The sequence below is a fragment of the Chelonia mydas genome, chromosome 3 (genome assembly GCF_015237465.2).
Source record: "Chelonia mydas isolate rCheMyd1 chromosome 3, rCheMyd1.pri.v2, whole genome shotgun sequence".
Lineage (NCBI taxonomy): Eukaryota > Metazoa > Chordata > Testudines > Cheloniidae > Chelonia > Chelonia mydas.
Window position 1 is genome coordinate 74,904,218 of NC_057851.1, and position 22,402 is coordinate 74,926,619.

The 22,402-nt window shown below is 39.1% G+C and overlaps 1 protein-coding gene across 8 annotated transcripts in view; it reads left to right on the forward strand.

Annotated features, from left to right (window-relative positions):
- The window catches only part of GRIK2 (glutamate ionotropic receptor kainate type subunit 2), a 603,576-nt gene that overhangs the window by 344,236 nt on the left and 236,938 nt on the right, over positions 1-22,402 (forward strand). For all 8 annotated transcript variants that reach the window (XM_043542704.1, XM_037894531.2, XM_043542709.1 and 5 more), the window contains one exon: positions 12,365-12,571. In XM_043542704.1, the coding sequence (XP_043398639.1) occupies positions 12,365-12,571 (207 nt within the window). The remainder of the gene's footprint in view (positions 1-12,364; positions 12,572-22,402) is intronic.

Consider the following 22,402-nt stretch of genomic DNA (forward strand, 5'->3'; position numbering starts at 1 on the left):
AGCAGAACATTTTGCTTCTCATTATAATGAGAACTAATAAAGACTTTGATGTTCTTTGATTATCGCACAAGGTGTATGATTCAGTTCAGCTGAAAGTAGGTTAAGTCTATGCAGTGTGTAACAATTTAATGATTTTGCAGTCTGTAGTTTGAATGAATTAGTTTTGGTAAAAACAGGATTCCACTAAAAACATTCTGCTTTGGTGGAACTGCAATTTAGCAAGCTTGTCTGGGATGCAGTCCAATTAATTTACAATCTGGCTAAAGTTAAAAGTTTGTTGTTGGGGGTAAAATATTTTATTTAAGCGCTTTGGTGAGGATGACAGTGCTGGAAAGCTGAACTCTGTTTTCAGTGCTTTAAGAAATGATGCACAGAAGTATAATGGTGGTTACACACTTTGGAACCAGAAAGGTCACATGAGGCAGACTTCTGAACTGTACCTTAAAGGTGCCAGACAAAGACATCCACTATGGGCTTGTGTCAATGACAATGCTATATTGAACGTGTAGAGAAATCATTTGTCCCTGGCCATGGCACCCGTACCAAATATACTCTTGCCCAAATGGCTACGCGAGGTCAGAATAGGACATTACATTTCTTTGATTGGTTGTAGTTGCTGAAGTACTTCATCTCTACCTTTTGCATTGTGACTGCCAACTGTGAAAGCCCTTTGTGTACCCCTTACCTATACATAAATGCTAATTAGATATGGCAGCATTTTAACTCCAGTAGTCATAGTGAGCAGAACTAAAGATTACAATTCCCAGGTCTAACAATGGCAAGTCATCAGGAAAATATTCTTCTTCTCAGTAACAGGACTTTTTTATTATATTTTTTTTAAGTGGAAACAAAATACAATACAGACTCTCTCCAACTAGCAGGAGAAAAAAGAATGCAACCTCAGTTCGTAGGAAAATATGTCACCACAGGAAAGTGTTCATGAGAAATCTATAGAGTCAACAGATAAATACAAAAAATAATTTCAAATAGTGATTTCGTTAAAGGAATTTGCAATCTGCCAAACATTGAGCAAAGAACAAAAAGTGTAAAGTTCACTACACACATTGTTACTACTTATTCATGCTGCTAGTGAATAGATAGTTTTTAAAACCTGAGTTCAGAGTTTCACATATCTCTGCTAAAATAGATTATATCAGTGTGTGGAGTTGCATTGTCTGAGTTAGAGGAGAGGATTATTAGTGACTGATTTTTAATCTCCCCAGACCTAAACACATATGCCCTCCTCCAGCAGATCAAGGGACGTGATTGTTCCCCTCTATTCGACATTGGTGAGGCCTCATCTGGAGTACTGTGTCCAGTTTTGCGCCCCACACGACAAGAAGGATGTGGAAAAACTGGAAAACGTCCAGCGGAGGGCAACAAAAATGATTAGGGGACTGGAACACATGAGTTATGAGGAGAGGCTGAGGGAACTGGGATTGTTTAATCTGCGGAAGAGAAGAATGAGGGGGGATTTGATAGCTGCTTTCAACTACCTGAAAGAGGGTTCCAAAGAGGATGGATCTAGACTGTTCTCAGTGGTAGCTGATGACAGAACAAGGAGTAATGGTCTCAAGTTGCAGTGGGGAAGGTTTAGGTTGGATATTAGGAAAAACTTTTTCACTAAGAGGGTGGTGAAGCACTGGAATGGGTTACCTAGGAAGGTGGTGGAATCTCCTTCCTTTGAAGTTTTTAAGGTCAGGCTTGACAAAGCCCTGGCTGGGATGGTTTAGTTGGGGATTGGTCCTGCTTTGAGCAGGGGGTTGGACTAGATGATCTCCTGAGGTCCCTTCCGACCCTGATATTCTATGATTCCCCAGCATGCAGATCTAAGGGATCAGCAATAATATTTTATTGTTCCATTTTTCTTAAGCCTTAAAATAAAAAAGCCACTTTGAATCCAGAAAGATACATTTGTCACTTTTTTTGTGTTAGCAAAGCTTTAGAAAATATATATATACACACAAAACTTGAAGCCTGTGTTTTGTCTTGTGGCAGGTAATAATTACCACTTTGCGTAAATCATTGCTGTCATTCCTAATGACATTCACTTTCTAGTTTAAATATGATAAAAATAAATACATTTAAATAAACATTTTAATCAAAATCTGTTTGTAAAAGAAAGGAGAAAGAGAGAGAGAAAAGAAAACAAATATAAACACCCTTTCACTTGAATTTAAATTACACTGTCAGATTTTGGAAATCTGCAGTTCATACATGGTCCCATATCACCCAGTTAACTGTAGGTTGAAAAATTAAAATTAGTTTGTAAAACCACAGTTCTAATCTGATGTCTAGAATGATCATAATACATTAGAATCTTCTTTGTTGCATCAGTGAGAATTTATTTTAGTGATACCAATTAGGAAAAAAAGGCAGTTTACCAATGCTTGTGGTAGATTCTTCATCACTGGCAATTTTTAAATATAGATTGGGATTTTTTTTTCTCGATGGTATTGTGACAGGATCGGGCCAGCTGGCTATAGGACAATAATAGAAGATATTCGCCCCAGGCTAAGTAGGTCCCTTTTCCCTGGGTAAGGTAACAGGGAAGGTTCCAGAACTATCTGGAACCTTCTGGAGACACTTAAGACCGGCTGATTAGAACACCTGCAGCCAATCAAGAAGCTGCTAGAATCAATTAAGGCAGGCTAATCAGGGCACCTGGGTTTTAAAAAGGAGCTCACTTCAGTTTGTGGTGTGCGTGTGAGGAGCTGGGAGCAAGAGACACTAAGAGCTGAGAGTGAGAACGCGGACTGTTGGAGGATTGAGGTGTACAAGCATTATCAGACACCAGGAGGAAGGACCTGTGGTGAGGATAAAAAGGTGTTGGGAGGAGGTCATGGGGAACTAGCCCAGGGAGTTATAGCTGTTGCACAGCTGTTCCAGGAGGCACTCTAGACAGCTGCATTCCACAGGGCCCTGGGCTGGAACCCGGAGTAGGGGGCAGGCCCGGGTTCCCCCCGAATCCTCCCAACTCCTGGTCAGACACGGGAGTCGTCGACCTGGACTGTGGGTTCAGAAAAATGGCCAAGCTGAGGGCTGCCGTGAAGCTCCAAGGCGAGCAAATCCACCAATAAGCACAAGACCCACCAAGGTAGAGCAGGAACTTTGTCACAGTATCCTCTAGTTCAAACAGGAATTAATTCGGGGAAGTCCTGTGGCCTGTGTTATACAGGAGGTAGGACTAAATGATCACAGTGGCCCTTTATGGCCCTATAATCTATGAATCAATGAAAAATATTTCTTTAGTGAAATAAATGTGAAATGAACTGAATAGCTAATATATATTGATATTCCCAATTTTTTAAAAATAAACTATGTTCTTGAGACAGCCAGATGGCTTGGCAGCCACTTGCCAATTATCAAAGACTCAGGTTGGGGAATGACTTAGGGATAGCCCTTTTGTGATATCCACATGTTGGAATCTAAAGGTAATGTAACATCTAAAATGTTTGTCATCAATAACCAATAAAAGAGACTAGTCTTGATTACATATAGTAAACTTTGTCATTGGTGCTCTGACTCTTAGCACCCTTAATGCTATTTTTTTTCCAAACTGAGCACCTACATTGCACTGGCAAAATATGCATGCCCATGTGCAGAAGGATAATTACTTTCTCCAGATAAACACATTAGCATACAAACCCCTATTTACGTACACAGTTACCCAAATTGCCTATTTCAGGCTACTAATGGTTTCTGTGCCTATATCCTGCAGCTGTAACTTAAGTGCTTAGCTTTGAAAAAACGGCCTTTACTGTTTACCTCAAGTTTCTAATACACTTTCGAGTGGAATACCTAATTACACTGCCATCTTGGGCTCTGGTGTTATGGACATTTTCTCTTCTGTGGAAAACATTGTGTCTACAGTTCCGGTCTCTCTTTCCCCCCTAGCATTTGATCCACTCTGCTCCCTGAATCCCTGCCCCTTCAGAAAACAAGCAAGGACTGTGCTACATCTGAGTGAGCACAGATAGCCTGTGACATAATTCTTAGGTGCTGGCCCTATCCCACTAGTTGCCATGCCAGGAACATGTTTTCAATTTTCTGGGTTTTTTTAACCTGTTTTTATGAAAACATCATGAAAGTGTTTTTGCTATAAAATTAGATGTATAGTAGCGTACCTGCTTTAGAACCCACATACTTCAAGTTCATTAAAGGCTTCTTGTAAATTTATACCATTCTAAATCTTGGTGTAACAAAATCAGTTCACTTAATCTCCCAGTGTCAACTGAAAAATGGGGATAGTCATATTTTTTTCTCTTACCTTTATATATCTTATATTTTCAGACGGCAAGCTCTTCTGGTGTATTTACAGCACCTAGCACACTGCAGTTCCAACCTTGATTGGAGCATGTTGACACTATTGTAATACAAATAATATGAATAAAAGAAGGAAAAAACTCACCATTTGGTTAATACACATTATTTACCAGTGATTCTCTGAACCCCAGAGAGCCTTCTCAGTTTTCACAGTTACTTCCCTTCAGCATTCTGCTTTTCTGTCTGTTTTCTAGTGTATGTAAACTGGGAAACATTTGTCTTTAAGGGCTTGTCTCCACGTACAGCTTCACTTAGTGAAGATGCTACCTATACCAACAGGAGAGCTTCTCCCATCGGCATAGGTACTCCACCTTCTTGAGAGGCAGTAGCTATGTCAACAGGAGAAGCCCTCTCATAGACATATTGCTGTCTATACTGGGGAGTTAGGTTGGTATAACAATATTGCTCAGGATGTGGTTTCCACACTCCTGAACAATGTAGTTATACCAACATAAGTTCATAGTGTAGACAAGGGCTAAGAGTCAAAATGCTGTTCATTCCTTCTGAAGGAGAGTAATAGACACAACTCCCTCCAGAACTCCTGGATGTTACTCCTCAGCTGGTCAGAGGTTCACTACAGAGTTGCCTAAGGCACTCTCTTCCCCTTCCTCAGAACCCCAGCCCCTACCAACTTGGGAGCAAAGGCAAATGTGTGCCTATATCATTGAGTGGAGACCTGATAGTCTCTAATCTTCAGTCTCCTTCCTTACTTAAAAGAGAGGTTATTATTACTCTGTGTCTTAATAATGAAGATCAAAAGAAATCTGTGCAGAAACTGTCTTGAGATTGTCTTTTAAGTGGAAAAACACACACAGTTTAGAGGGGAAGGATACTGTGTGCTTCTCAGGAGCCAACAACATATACCGTCCTGTATTGCAGGTTGTAACAAAGCCACTCAAGCGAGACAGTTTCAGATAGCTGCCAGAACTATTCTTTATTTTACTTGTCAAAGGAATGCCCACCTTTTTGGAACACGTTTTCCTCTGTCTCCATGTAAGGAATGATTTTCCTAACCATGCCAATAATGGTATTTTTTGAGATTTAAAATCTGTACTATCAGCCCCCGTGCAACCTCCCCCCCCCCCACATCATGACTTGAAACCATAAAATTACATGCTTCTACATGTATTTTATTCCTATACATTATTTCTTTCTTTGTATTCCCCAGCTAAGGAAGAAAAATGAACATTGTTCTTGTAACATATTAACTGCTGAAATGCAATAGTGAAAGACAATGGTGCCAATAATAAACAAAACTAAACTAAAACAGAATAATAAGTGGGTGGGGAAACAGAATCATGCTCTTCATGGGAATCTCACTTCAGCTTTTCCTGTGGTATGATACACATCTCTACAGTATATCTGAGAGGCTTTGTTTGTTTGGGTTGAACTGATATTCACCTGTAGTTAAACTAATTTATAAAACCCTGCTTCATGCCATTCAGTGGGAATTAACAAAGGTGGTATGAGGATGTTACTTTTCCCTGGTGTGATGGGAGTCTGTCGGAAAGGAACAAAAATACCTGTATCCTCTGTTTAAGTTAAAAAATGTAAACAAGGTTTTCCAAATGTCCTTTAAGCAATATGGCTGTGTTCTTGCCTCCACTGCTTCTGCATTCACATCTATCTAAGTATTGACTTGATTTTGCTCCCTTTGCTGGTCAAGGCCTTGAGTTACTTGGTGGGAATTAAAGAAAGGCAAAGCATAAAGTTGTTGTTAATGAAAAAAATTAACACTCTAATTAACAGTACTTTAAACCATGCAACATGGATGCTGCTCCTACTTAATGTACATGAATTATCTTAGTGAAGGAGTCTGGAACAAATCACCTAGGATGCCTCACAAGAAAAATAAACTTCTGAAGATAAACAGTTACCATTTCTAACTTCCGTAAAGAAATAGAGAATAGACTATTGTTGAGGTGTGTGTTATGGTGCCCTCTTTGGTGCACGGAAAAGTGCCATGTTAGACAATTAAATCACAACAAATTCAAGATAATCTGTCTTTGAAGGCAGCCAAAATGGCTTCTAGCTGAGCAGTGAGGCAATGGACAGAGACTGCAAGGAACTGTGGATCTTGGGCTATCTGAGCTGTTCCTTTAGTTCATTTGACCTCTATTTACCAAGGTGCACAGAACATCAATTGCTCAGAACCATGCTATTTGTTCATGTGACCTCTGGCACAAATATATGTTGTCTGAGGCACATTGTATCTTTTTATCTATAACAAGCTATGATGTATTACTACTTGTGTATCAAGTATTATGCTAGTGAACAAAATTCATAATTTACAAATGTCATTCAATATGATGCCAGCAGTTTTTAAGGAAAGTCCACTGAGATTTTCAGCTGCATATTGCTTTTTATTAAGATTGGCTTTTTTAGGTACACACACATTCTATAGATGCAGTTTTCTAAAATATTTCTTTCTAGGAAAATGTTTCATCACACAAAAGATTATGGAGATGCAGAGCAAATATGATCTGGATCTAACACACATGTAATATTGGGAGTCATCAGATAATCATTGTCAGCCTTGAAGACCTCTGAAAGCAAAATCAGGTCAAATTACATAATATTAAATTCTCCTTAAAAAAGCTAGCAAGCTGGGATTGGATATATGCAGCTTAGTGAGCTCTGTATATAAAAAGATTTCTCACCATTTCATTTTCAGTAACAGGACATTGACATCTTGATTTTCAAATTTGCCAGTGATGGAGAATCTACTTCACTCCTTTGTAAATTATTCCAGAGGTTTGATTACAATTACTTTAAAATGCACACCTTATTTCCAGTCTGAATTTTTCTTCAACTTCCAGCCATTGCATTTCATTATACCTTTGTCTGCTAGATTAAAGAGCCTATTATCAAATGTTTGTTCCCTATGTAGAGATTTATAGACTGTGATCAAGTCGCCCCATGACTTTCTCTTGGTTAAGCTAAATAGATAGACTCAAGGAGCTCAGTCCCTAAGAGGTAGATTTCCCAATTATTTAACCATCCTGTGGCTCTTCTCTGAATCCTCTCCAATTTATCAGCATCCTTCTTGAATTGCAGACACCAGAATTGGACACAGTATTCCAACAGCACTTGCAGCAGTGCCAAATACAGAGATAATATAACCTCTTTATTCCTACTTGAGATTCCCCTGTTTATGCCTCCAAGAATTGCATTAGCCCTTTTGGCCACAGAATCACAGTTGGAGCTCATGTTCAGCTGTTTTATCCCAACAACCCCCAAATCTTTTTCAGAGTCACTGCTTCCCAGGATAGTATCCTCCATCCTGTAAGTATGGCCTACATTCTTTGTTCCTAGATGTATACGTTTACATTTAGCTGTATTAAAACATATTGTCTGATGGTGCTCAGCTTACCAAACAATTCAGTTCACTCTGTGTGAGTGACCTCTCCTCTTCATTATTTACCACTCCCCCAGTTTGTGCATCATATGAAAACTTCATTATTGAAGATTTTGCGTTCTACCATGTCATTAATAAATATTAAATAGCATAGGGCCAAGTGTCATGCTGTCTGGAATGGCTCACAACTGTGAGAGCCTACCTATCAGAAAACAGGACAGACAGCCCAAACTGGTGATGTGTTCTATAATTAGATTTCACCAAGCCAGTACCAAATGTGAACTCCTGGATCACTATACCAGTCTTACCATGGAGTCACAAACCCCTTGATGCCAAGTGTACCTTGCTGTCAAGAGAATTGGACTTTGGGTAAAAATCACTTAGTCTAAAAATCACACCACATCAGGTTACCCTGTCCCAAGAGACCAGTCAGTTACCCTAAATCAATTGGTACCCTAGATCTTACACCAAAGACCACTGCTGATAGCCAATTCTATAGTAAACTAACTAAAGGTTTATTAGGTAAGAAAAGGAAGTGAGAGTTATTGAGAGTTTAAAGCAGGTAAAATATATGACAAGTGGGTCAGAGTCTATACTTCCAAATGGTAGCAGAGATGTAATAATCTGCCAGTTTCCCAAAAGTGTCTCAGGGCTGCCCAGAATAACTCTGGGGATCTCCATATTCTCAGGCAGTTATTCTCTGTCCTATTAGAATCCAACAGTCCAGAGATGAAGCATCTTTCCTGGAATCCATACAAGCTGACAGTATCAGTACCCACGTGGGCTCTTCCTTTGATGGACAGTGAGGAATTCATTTAGAGTCTTTGACCTCTGATCATCACACACAATTACCACTTGCTTTGAAATTAGCACTTTTCTGTTTGAGTTCTTCCTTTGCATTCCACAAGGCTTCTTTCTTCATTTGATGGGCTGTTTAGTTACAGGGATATACACATTGTAAATGTTTGCTACACCATTATAAGAGGATACAAATATGTAAAAACAATGCATGTAACGTCCCATTAATTTTCATGATGTTTAAATGCCAAATACACTCTAATACATTTAATAATTACTTTGATCTATACTAATAAACAAATGAATTGATCTGGGGCTTTGGCATGAGCTAGCACCTGGTCTGCCAGCATCACACCAAGAACTGATCCCTATGGGATCCAATGAGTAACATACCCACTTCATGATGATTCTCAGTATATAGTTACATTTTGAAACATGCCAGTTAGCCAATTTTTAATCCATTTCATTTGTTCCACATGAGTTTTTTATCATTCTAGTTTTTTAATCAAAATGTGCAGTAGCAAGTTAAATGCCCTACAGGAATCTCAGTATCATCAACACTAACACCTTGATCAACCAGACTTACAATCTTAACAAGGAAAGATACCGAGTTAGTTTCACAGGATTTATTTTCCATAAATCTATGTTGATTGGCATTAATTATATTACTCTGATTTAATTCTTTATTAATCTAGTCCTGTATTATCCACTCTGTTATTTTACTTAGGATCAAGATCAGGTTGATAAGCCTATAATTGCTAGTCATCTCATTTATACTTTTAAAATATTGGCACAACATTAGCTTTCTTCTAGTCTTCTGAATCTTCCACAGTGTGAGAAGAGTTATTGAAAAGCAACATTAGATATCCAGCAAGCTCCCTTGGCCAGCTCTTTAAAAACTCTTGGATGCAATTTTTCTTTCCTTGCTGATTTAAAAAATGTCTAAATTTAGTAGCTGCTGTTTGATATCCTCCTATCTTACTACTGGAATGAGAAGTGCTTCATATTCATATAATATGACTAAATCATCTGTTTTTTCCCAAATGTAGAACAGATATATTAACTGAACACTTCTGCCTTTTCTGCATGTACTGCTGAGCTTTTCCAGACATCTTGAGATAATATTTTAAGAAATCAGGCAAATAAAGAGGTTCCAGGCATTTCTGACCCTCCCAAAAGTACACAGCTTCCATAACTGAAGTGATCTGGTTATTAATTGCCATCAGCTTACCAAAGGCAAAGTATTTTTCTTTTTATCTAGAGAATCAATTTTCCAAGGCTGCACATTCTTACATAGTTCTCTGAGCTGTACTTAGCTAAAATTGGATTGCTTTTCTAACCGCATAGTGCTCTGTGAACAGTGTACAACATTTTCTCAGACCCAAGGGTGTCATATTTATAGAGATGGTTGGTAAATGTTTTAAAAAAATGTTTTTCATCAGGAAATGCCAGTTCATTGAAACTGAAACCGTTTTTGTGACCATTTTTTGACTCTCAATTTTTTTTTAAAAAAGTTTTGAAATTGTCAGAATGTTTGGTTATGAACTAAAATAGTCTTGTTTTCTGCCTCAACGTTTTGTTTAGAAATATAAGCTAAGTATAGTACAAAAAAAAAAAAAGAAAAAGAAAGAAAAAAGAAGAGAGAGAAAGAAATGGTCAAACTCAAAATGAAATCTTTCAAAATTATCAACATGAAATGTTCTGATTGACCCAAACAGAAATATTTTTCAGCTTTTCAGTTTATGAACATTTTCAAGATTTTGACTTTAGTCCTGATTCGGGATAGACAGGTTTTTTTTTTTTGTTTGTTTGTTTTTTTTGATACTTCAAACTTGAATGGAACAGGAAAATTGTTTCCCACCCTGCTCTAGTAATTACAATTTTTACAGTTTTTTAGACATGAGAATGAAAAACACAAAATAATTCCAATATCCTTTCCACTGAAATATTCAAGACCCTTAAATTATTACATGCTTTTCAGTTTGCTTGGATTTTGCATAATATCCACACAATTCATACAAAATTCCAGAAAAAGTTTGACTTCATTCTGACTCTTGAAATACCATAATAGCCCTTACATTATAAAGCTTATATGAAATATCTCACTGAAGCTAATGGAGTTTTGGAATTTGGGAGGTAGCATGCACATTGTTCTGTACATAGTGGGAAATGCAGTTTGCCTACTAAAACAAGCTATGAAAAAGAGCCAGTGAGTATACGCGGTGATCTGTTTCCAGATTTAACAAATTCCAACATAAATATTCATATTTTTAATTAAGAAATACAAAAACTCCTGAACCACTTGCCAAATTTAATGTTAAAAACCAAAGTTCTGATCCATACCAAAAAATCTTACTCATGAGTAGCTCTTAGTAATGTGAGGAGCCAATAGAATGACTTGTGTGGGTCCAGCTTTTGCCAGATCAGGCCCTACATTTATTTCTTTAAGTAGAAACATGTGAAATAGCATCATAACATGACAATTTGGAGAAAACAAATATTGATCTTTTTAATACAAAAGATGACCAAAAAAAACCTTCCACACAACATACTTTCTGAACATGTTCTGTTCTAACTACAACAAACCTCTCTCTCTCATACCCTTGTATCTGGGCAAAAATCATACGTGCAAAAGTTTCATCTTTATGCAAATTAAATGGATCAATTATGGGACTCCTCAAAAATGGTGTTTATAGTGAAAATGCTGACAGACTCTTATTAAAGCTGCTAAGTGCCAGTAGAATGATGTGCCTTTAACCCCAGTAAATGCTGATGTAGAGGTTTAGTACTGTATGAATTTTATAAAGTTACCCAGGAGAGTTATTTTATTATTCATTGAGTCTTGTGTCTGGTGCAGTAATTGCATCTGGTGCAATTTTTCTTGCCTTGCTTTGTGGTTATTTTTTATTCTTGTCTAAAATGGGGAAAGGTTCTAAAACAGGAGAAAAGCTTGAGCTCATGTATTTAACCTATTCTGTGTCAAAAGGAAACTGGAGGTTGGTAATAGAAAATTCTTGATGTGGTATTTCTTTTCCCTCCCAGCATTACATGTAATGAAAGCTACATTTATTTTGCAAGCAAAACATAACAAGAAGTTGAGCATAGTAGTAGATATTAGTTTCCTACCAAATAAATTACTAATGATCTGCCAATTGTTTTAAAGTGTTGACTGTCTTCTGTATACCACTTAATGAAATAAACATCTACCTAAATCTTCAGTCACATCCTAACCTTACAATTAAATATCAGAGCTGAAGGTTTGAAGGAATTAAAATTCAGTTTCCATGGACTTAACAAAAAAATAAATTTAAAAAAATTAATGTTTTCATGGGCTTTCTTCAGTCTCATAAATAGCAAAATATATAACTTGATGCAGCAGACCAGAATATACTGTTACTGATTTGTGTTTTGAAAGGTTTTCTACATGCTTATTTTAAAAAAAAATATTGCAAAAGCAGTTAACATCCCCACTTATACAAAAATTATAGCCTGCAATACTTAACACTCTTGATTGACATTCTGAATTAAAACTATTAATTTTTCAGTTGCCAAATAACCACATTGTTAGATTGCTTTCATTTTAAGCAGTTTACAGGATTCTACCCACGTAATATGTTAGACATTAATAAGCAATTTGGTAGATAACACATTTCAGATTAGGTAGGGTGCGGCTGACTGAAGATGTGGCTTCACTATTGGCTCATTTTTTTCACTTAAAAATGAGAGCGTTTTTGAGTAATCCAAGGTAAATTTTCCCTTGATAGAGGGGAGACAACAGGATTTTCTTTTTAAAGTCCACCTCTGTCTGTGTGTGGTAATATATTAACAACTTTATACAAATAGATAATGACTGGAGCTCCCTCTCTGTGTCTTCACTTACAGGAAGAGCCATATGTTATGTTCAAGAAGTCTGACAAACCTCTGTATGGGAATGATCGATTTGAGGGATATTGCATTGACCTCCTCAGGGAGCTAGCTACCATCCTTGGATTTACCTATGAAATTAGGCTGGTGGAGGATGGCAAATATGGAGCCCAGGATGATACCAGTGGACAATGGAATGGAATGGTTCGTGAACTAATTGATCATGTAAGTTCCTTTTTGGAAGCTTGTCTGCTATCTTACTGAAATCTAAGTGAGGGCAACATTTAACAAGGTCCTGCAGGTTACTGATTGCTTTTTTTACATGGATAGATTGTTATAATAGTGTATGTTAATGCTAATGGTATGCTGAGATTTTCTAGGCCAACAAGTCACTGTACTTAAAACAACAACAACAAACAAAAACAAAACAAAAAAAACCTTAAAGATGCTTTTTTCCAGTTTTTAAAATGTATCATTAAACATGGGCTATTTATTTTGCATCTCTGTTTTTGTTTTCCTAATGGAAAGAGCTTCATGCTTACATGAATCATTTCCAAATCTAAATGTAGAATAGATAGCATCCACAATGATTTCTTAGGAGCAATGTATTTCCCTTGTGAAAAGAAATATGATAGTCACTAACTTAATCATTCAGGAGCAATCAGCCTTTCTTTTCTGGCAGGAGATTTGATACTGTGTCCCAGAGGAATCCCTATATAACCTTTAAAATATGCAGTATTATCTCCCATTAACATACACTGAGCAGATCCCTGTCTTTTCTCCTTAAAACATCTGCTGTAAAGTCCAGGCAGTAAGACAGAAATATCAATGCACACTGAAGCAGCAGGGTAATTCAATCTGAGTCAAAACAGATATCATTACTGGCAATTGTTTGTAATTGAATAAGTCAGGCATCCCTTTTCTCTGGCCTTTAAAACTTTCTCAGTTGATGGTGCCAATTGAATTTGGTCTCTTGGAAATGGAGTTTAGTCTGTTTGCAAATTATGCAGTTGTCTCTAGCTTCTTTGTGTTTGTTGATTTTGGTAAATTGCTCAATGTCCAGACATCTGATCAAAGCCACTTGAAATAAACCAAATAAACCTGTGCATGAATTTGATTTAATACAACCAAAAGATAGGAAGATTATTCTGTAGCTCCAGTCACAGCTTTTCAGGCTGACACTGGGAAAAATGCATGGGTCTTCGGAAGCAAGAGCAGACAGTTTTTGACCGACTTGAACCTATCCTGCCTGCCTCTGTTTGCCCAAAAGGTTCACAAGACAGTGAGAACATATGCCAGGATATTCAGATTTACTATAAGTATTACTTTAACACCCTTCTCTTAAATTATAATGTAATCCTGTTTTGAAGAGAACTACGTTAATGCAGTTTTTATCTTGTGCCTGCAGCATCCACACAGGTGAGGAACAGTGCAGCACGTCAATGCGCACTGCTATACACACTCCCATAGTCCGAACTGCAGGGCAGTGTAGACATGTCCTAAGACATGTCTGAAGAAATTCTGGCACTGAAATGAAAAGTTTAGAGCTGGGGCTGCTCCAGTCACTCCCTTCAGATGATATATCACAAACTCAATAACTGTTTTTACCCATGCGGCCTCAAGCTCATTCACTGGTTGGAACAATATTCCCCCTTCCTCCATGGAAAATTTTGACTTTTTAAGTTACAGAGCTTAAGGCCAGAAGGGACTACCAGATCATCCTGTATATACAGACCTCCTGTATATCGGGTAGGCCACCAAGTACCACCCAGAACCTGCACACTAAACCCAACAGTTGAAATTAGATCGAAGTATTACAGCCCGCAGGAGACTAGATGATTATGTGCAACAGGCAGAGAATTGGAGGGACCGAGGTGCTCTGGTGCCCAAGAGCCCGCAACGGCAGGGAAATGATTAAGTGAGAAATACCCAGATAATCCTGGCATGTGCTGCACCCACATGCTGCAGAGGAAGATGAAAGCCTTTTCCAATCTGACCTGAGGGAATATTCCTTCGCAATCCCTCTTATGATGCTTATGTTAGAGCCTGAACATGTGAATAAGAACTAAACAGCCAAGCACCTGAGAGAAAGAATGTTCGGTGCCACCTCAGAGCACTGGCCCTCCCTGTGCAGTGTCCCATCTTTAGCCGTGGCCATCCCTGAGGCTTCAAAGGAAAGGGAGAAAAAAATTAAAATCTTCCCAGAATATATTGGGTGAAAATAAAATCTGAGTGTGCAGGTAGCTGGCTGAAACCCTGAAGCATGAGCTTTTAGGAACATAAGACATGAACTAGAAATGAGCCTCCGGCTGCTGAACCCTGCCCATTATCATCACTCAGTTTCCTCAGTTGCTGATCACCACATGCATCATGGAAGATATAATGCAACTGGGGAATCGGACACATAGAGGAGAACAGGGGCATGAGGCACTGTCATATGTCCGTCTCCTGCAAGAGGCTGTGGCACAACATGTGCACCTGTGTTAGTTTTCCCTCAAGCAGAATCCCCAATAACTCTAATGTAAGCTTTCTCATCTCAATAATATCTCTCATTGGGGACGGTTTATTACAACATAGTCTAAAAAGTCCATAACAAAAGACCCCAAACACAGACAATTTATTACCCCCTTAAAATCACACAATATCTATTCCCTTGATGTCCCACATATTACACTCTGGCATCTTCCACCATGCCTGGGCTCTTCGTCAGTCATCTCTTGCCTTTTAACCGAGCAGCAACCCCACCCCTTCCAGCTGGAGTGCAATCCAGCTCTTCCCAGCAGAGACACCAACAGCCTTTCTGCTGGGAGTTCAGCAGGGGAGCCCCTAGTCCTTTCCAGCCCTCTTGCTCCAGCTCTTCAGCATGGAGGTAAACCCGTTTGTTGCATCAGTCCTCTCCAGCTCTCAGCTTCACACTCCAGCTTAGAAGTCTGCAGGCAACTCCCTCTGGTGGTCCCTCACCTTCAGCTCTCTGCAGCCTTCTTGCTCTGGTTCTCTGGCTTGGGGAGGTCTAGCTGCCTCAGCCATACCCCAGGAACCATGTACAGCTTTTTTCAGGGACCTTCCACAGTCCCCCTGGTTTCTGGCACCTCTCACCTGCCCTTCTCCTGACTGAGTCAGGCAGCTCTGATTCACGAGATATCTCTCCCTTCTAAGGCCTGGGTGCCCTCTTTGACACCCAGTTAGGAGGTAGATGATGAGTCACAGGTGCACTGGCTATGCTCCCTCATAAAGGACCAGTGTTACCCAGCGACAGGCACCCAAACGGCAACTCCCATGATGCACCACAACAGCATTCCTGAATCACTTTTGTTTTTAGTTTTTGGGTGATGTGGCTTTTTTGTTGTTTCATTAAAAGTATTTTTTTTCCTGTAACAAGCAGATATTTGTCGCAAAATAATTCATTTATTCAAAACCCCAATTTTCAATCAAAAAACATTTTGACTGAATATTTTCAACCAGTCTAATTGCTTTCTCTATTTCTCTCTCAACTTTTATGCCTATTCTTATCTTTCTATGTATGTTATTCTTTTCTCTATATTTAGCTGTATCCCTCTGTAGCTCTATTTTATATACCTATCTCTGTGAGTCTGTGTGTGTGTGTGTGTGTGTGTGTGTGTAATTAGTAAGCAAATATTTTAGATATGAGAAGTTCCCCAACTATTTAGTGTGGAGACCTCAAGGTAGAAAATGATTATATATGATCATCTCCCTCTGCCACTTCAGCTTGAATCACTTTACAGTCATCCTTTTTACTTAGTTCCTCCATCTGTGTTTACAGCAGCCTGTTATTTTTTGTTTGTAACCATCCAGTGACCTCCCATCCAGATTATTTGTTTAGAGTGATACCCATAATGTGCTGAGTGATTTCCAGACATTCTGAGAATCCCCTCGGCAAAGGCACCTCACAGGCTAGGGATAATTTGTAGCATATAGGCCGCAACTTCATTAAATAAACAAGTATGTAAACAAATGAAGGAAACAAGTGAGCGTAATCTTTGCACTACGGAGTGGTTGAGGCTGTTTAACCTGAGCACGAGCCAATCTTTGTCTTGGCTGGTAGACCCAGAGATCAAAATGGCTATCCAGCAAGATGCACCATCCAGGCCAAGACATGCAGCTTGCACCAACCTATGCTCTACTCCTGTAGAAAGTGCTAGGGCTGGGGAAGATTCCAAACAGTCTCAGCTACATATGAATACCATAATTCTGGGAAATACACATCTATCATCCTAGCCCAAACACCCAAATAAATGTACCCTCCTGCAAAGACAGCATCCACCCAAACACTGCAACATAATGCAGGGGAATGTGTAAAAACAAAAACATAATTCTAACTTGACTTGAACACAGAATAAAATAAAGTTAACCAACATAACACCACCATAATACATACAGCAATTACACACCAGTAAGGATAAGGACCAACCGCTTGCCCTAGGTCCTGCGTGTGGGTAGGCAGATGGGAGGGAAAACTTTGTTGCAGCTGGAGGTGTGTGTGAATGTCCTTTTTGTCCTCCCACAGCTCATCCGAAGGAGTAGATTTGTAGGAGTAATCAGATTGCCTCTCTCCTGCCCTATAAGTAGGCTCTTCAGAAGAACAGGAGATACCTTGAGCACAGCCTGAGCCCGAAACAGCTTGTGATTGGTCTGGAGGGACAAGTAGTTTCTGGCATCCATTCAGGGATGCACCCCCAGCAAAACCAGCCCTGGGAGCTGCAGTCCTATGAATCTGTGTGTGAGAATAGGGTGAGAGTGGGGGCTAAAGCGTGGGGATGACTGAGCAGAATTGAAGAGGGGCCAGTCCCTGCCTCCAAGTGCTCACAGTCATATACAGAAACAGAGGTGGGGGAAGAAGAAAACAGAGTGGTATTTTTTATAGATTCATTGTAGGCAGCATGGCAGAAGTGTCTTTAAGAAGGACTTAAAAATGGACAGCATAGGGAAACGTTCTGTTCTTCGTGTCCAGGATATGTTAGTTTTCACCCAACTGCTGCAGAGGAGCTTCCTGTCACACTGGCCGTCTTTGACATTTTGCAGGTGATTAGTAGCATGTTTTATATTTTGTAATGGTCAATATGTTTCTCCTGAATGATGGTACCTTTAGCAGTCAGACTCATTACTATCTAACTATCAAAGTGGTCCAAGTTCCATCAGTATGCTACTTTCATACCCTCTTTATTTTTAAAACACCATTTGTAGCATTCATCAGTTTTTATGATATATCTAATATCCAGCAAAGAACTGGGAATTGTCATAAATAAACACAATGAACAAGGTGTCCTATTAGGACACTGAAGCAAACACTTGATTTTGTCTTACACAAAGTGGTTAAATAAACTGAGAAATAAACTGTTATTTCACTGAGGACATTGTGACTCTTGGTGTATGTTCTCAGTTCATCTCTAGTTGCCCTTTCTTAAACTCTCTGCTTAAAATATTCATTGCAACACCAGGTAGGATAGGATGAAGCCAGCATTCGGAAGGTTATCTTACACAGTGTGGCTACAACCTCATTCCCTTCTCTAAGTAATCCAATTCTTCTGAACATAAATTGTGATTAGAAATGGGCCATTGTCCAACGAGACTGAGAGATACTAGATGTGTCTTCTTTAACAGTATAGGAGGTGCATGTTAAGGTGAATGTTGTATACTTTGAGAGCTACTTTTTACTAGTAGATTTAGAGATTTTATAACTTGTTGATCATCTACGCTTGAGATCAATAAAGAAGGAAAATAACTATGCTGACAGGTCTGTGTTAATTGGTTTAACTGAGCTATGGATTGCCATTACAAAGGAGGTTGTGTATTCATTGTTCAAGGATTTTTAAGATATATTCACTTCAGTATATCATTGATATGGAAAAGATACTTCATAACTTAAAATAAAAGATAAATAGTACAATATAAGGCCCAAACTTCCAAACTTTGTTGCCTAAACCTAGGTATCTAAATGTATATGTAGGCACCTCACGTAAATATTTGGCCTGAGGTGCAAGCTCAGAGGTGTGCAGAATCAAAGATATAAAAGCTTAGCACACCTGTGGAAATCATGTCACTTAATTAGATGCCTCAATATAGATTTAAGCTTATTAAAATCTGCGAGAGGGGAGCTCTCCTATTCATCTTGTGGACCTTTATAAAATGTGACATAGAGGACCACAGAGTACAAGATGTGCAGAGACTGGCAGGGGAAGTCCTTACCTTAGCCTGTGTGCATTTTCAGTTTGCTTTCTGGTTTTCCACTAAGCTATCTTCTCTCTTCTACCATGTGACACACTGGCTGTGCATGCACAGATGTGTGTCTGTAGTGTTTGGCCCATGTAGTGTAGGACAAAGGTTCCTAACCTGTAACCTTTGAATCTCATGGTGGTTCACAAAGAACTGGCAGGTTACAGGGTGGTGGACCTCCTTTGTTCTAGCAAATACATTACACTGAAAGCTAAAAAAACATGAAATGATTCCTTCCCTAATATTAATTCCCTGTGAAAGCTACAGCAGTTACTAAGGTAGCTTTCACAGGGAAGTAATCTTAGGGAAGGAATCATTTCATGTTTTTTTAGCTTTCAGTGTAATGTATTTGCTAGAACAAAGGAGATCCACCACCCTGTGACCAGCATAATTGCAAATGCATAATTGCAAATGGGATGGAGGTGGTCCATAAGACAGTCTCTCTCTATTATCAAAAAGAAAAGGAGTACTTGTGGCACCTTAGAGACTAACATATTTATTTGAGCATAAGCTTTCGTGAGCTACAGCTCACTTCATCGGATGAAAACTTATGCTCAAATAAATTAGTTAGTCTCTAAGGTGCCACAAGTACTCCTTTTTCTTTTTGCGAATACAGACTAACATGGCTGCTATTCTGAAATCTCTCTATTATGCGTTTTCCATTACAAAAAATGGACTTCTGCCTTGTACCTGAACAGTCTGATGCTTGCAGCTAGAGAAGTTAATCCTTTTGCACAAGTGTTAGATGTATATGTTTTAAAGTCCGTTGAAGTCAGAGACAGTCTTTCCCTTGACTTAAATTGGTTTTGAATCAAGCTGTAAGTCTCGAAGATCTCCATTTCTAACCGTGCTGGTGATCTGTGGGTGGGTTCGTTACATCTCCTTAGGTTGTGGGATAAATTGTATAGTATGATCATTAGAGAAATGGGATGTTTGTCTATCCTCTACTAATAGATATGTGTGTGAATATAAATATATATGCATATGCATATATATGTGTGCCATGTGTATATATAATATACTTATTATAGATGTCAGATATAGAATCTAGTTTAAAAAAATCCTGCAGTCATGGAACACTGAATTTTGCAGTACTATGCAGAATGCAATTTAAAAAAAAACCTTTGCATTTTAAGGCTTTTCTTTCCTATTAATGTATACATTGCAGAAAACGCTTATGCAGGACAACATGGCCACTGGTAGAACAAAGATAAAAACTGATCCTGTAGTTATTAAAATCAATTTTCTATTAAATCCAACAAATGTTTGTTAATATAAAACAAGAAAAATTAGAAGCATTTTTTTTAAAAAGTAGCTGTGCAAAGTGGATAAAATAGAATGTAATTGATATAAGTAATATTTTTCTGTAGCATAGATATTCACCCAGTTTGCCTCAGATTTTCAGAATCCTGTTTAAGCGGATTCCATGTCAAGGGAATATGTTCCTGTGGCACTTGACCATCACCCTAAAACAAGAATATATCCACTTTTATGTGATTAACCTCCCTGCATACCCAAATATTTATTGAGAAAACTCAACTCTATGGAGTTAGGACAGTGTTTGCGACTCTTGTGATATTTTTGCACGTGATGTGATTTTGGCAGGGAGCCCGTCTGGCAATGATACGAGAAGCTTCATTCCTGCGTGTGGGAAATCCCCTCTGGCCCACCTGCCCCACTTGCCAGCCTCCTGGAGGTAGAGCAGCCAATCACAGCTGCTGCAGGAAACAGGCCGTGCTCTTTTCCCCCTCACTTCAGCAACCCAACGTGATTCTCACAGAAGGGGAGAGGGAAGGAAGGAGCAGAAAGAGCCCAGCAGCTTAGTGCAGCTCTGCTCCATGCTTCCCCTTTTCCCTCTGGTGAGTAATGGGAGGGTTCTTCTGCTCCTCCCTCCTTCTTTGCTGTACTGGCCTGAGAGGGAGCTGCTTCCCCCAGCCTGAAAGAGGGAGAAGGGGAAACTGTTTCAATCTCCCTAGGCCTTGGAGAGGTGTGTGAAGAACCCCATGAGGAGCAGAGCTGGGATTGGGGTGGCTGAAGTGATGTGGGGGTGGGAGGAGACTGGAGAGGGCAAAATAAATAATGGGGGCGGGGGCAGATGTGGGGCAATGGGACAGGCAAAATTGATGCGGGATGGGAAATCAGATGTAGGGCCAGAACTGATGCAGGGACTGGGGGGATGGGATTGATTTGGAAGTTGAGGTGGCAGAATGAATTGCTGGGCTGGATTCAGGCAGAAAGCTCCTGCAGTGGGGGCCAAAATCACGTTTCCCAATACATTTGGGAGAATGAACAATAGTAATTCTCTCTCACTCTCTCTCTCACACACACACTGGGGATAGGCTGGGGCAGTTAAAAACACAAACTAATCATTTTTAAAAACATATCTTGATTTGGGGGATCTGACTCATGGTTTGTTTGGTTTTTTACCTGTGGGGTTGGCAATACCTATAATGTCAATCATGGCTCATACTTCAAAAGTGAGGTTAGCTATGTACAGCTTCTAATTGTAGAAAGCAAACTGTGCTGTAACCTTACAATACAAGGGCAACTGCCAGTTGCCACTTATGCAGTTGTGAAAGGTCATTTCTGACATGAGCCACCTTTGCATTCACTATTCTCACTGGAACAATGAACTCGGTAATAATTACAAATATGCCTCAGAAGGAACAAAAAAAATTTCATCTGAACCCTGTACTTACATGCAGATATATTTTAGAAACAGAGTTTGGTGTCTTTCATCTAGACTCAGTGCAGCAAAGTCATCCCAGGTGTAATTGTGTTGACTTAATTGGTCTTATTCCAGGGAGGAAGGTTTTCTGTATGTATGAGGTGTATGTTCTTCAAATGAACTTGCTTATTATTTTTATGGTCTAGTGAGTACTGTGTTGTTTAGAACTGAGAGGAAAACATTGCAGTGCATGTTTTTCCCATGCTGGTCAATACTAAGACTGGTTTCAGAGTAACAGTAGTGTTAGTCTGTATTCGCAAAAAGAAAAGGAGTACTTGTGGCACCTTAGAGACTAACCAATTTATTTGAGCATAAGCTTTCGTGAGCTACAGCTCACTTCATCGGATGCATACTGTGGAAAGTATAGAAGATCTTTTTGTACACACAAAGCATGAAAAAATGGGTGTTTATCACTACAAAAGGTTTTCTCTCCCCCCACCCCACTCTCCTGCTGGTAATAGCTTATCTAAAGTGATCACTCTCCTTACAGTGTGTATGATAATCAAGTTGGGCCATTCCAGGTTGTGCTGGAAATGGCCCAACTTGATTATCATACACACTGTAAGGAGAGTGATCACTTTAGATAAGCTATTACCAGCAGGAGAGTGGAGTGGGGGGAGAGAAAACCTTTTGTAGTGATAAACACCCATTTTTTCATGCTTTGTGTGTACAAAAAGATCTTCTATACTTTCCACAGTATGCATCCGATGAAGTGAGCTGTAGCTCACGAAAGCTTATGCTCAAATAAATTGGTTAGTCTCTAAGGTGCCACAAGTACTCCTTTTCTTTTTGCGAATACTAAGACTGACTCACTTTTAATTTCCAACTGTTTCCCTGTTACATTTCATTTGCTATATACACCAACCAGTTACTCAGTCATTCCCAGTCCTGTTGTATTTCACTTGCTACCATTTTCATTCAGTGCTTATCACAATTTCTTGCTATCAGTTAAGTATTCAGTTCCTCTCTCTTTCTCATTAAAGGATAATAAGAGACATCTGAGCACTGACCCTTACTGTCCCAGCTTGGACCTAGCTTCTCTCACACCTGGTTTTTCCTTTTCCTAACTATTTCTTTTCTTTATTCGTCCCTATATC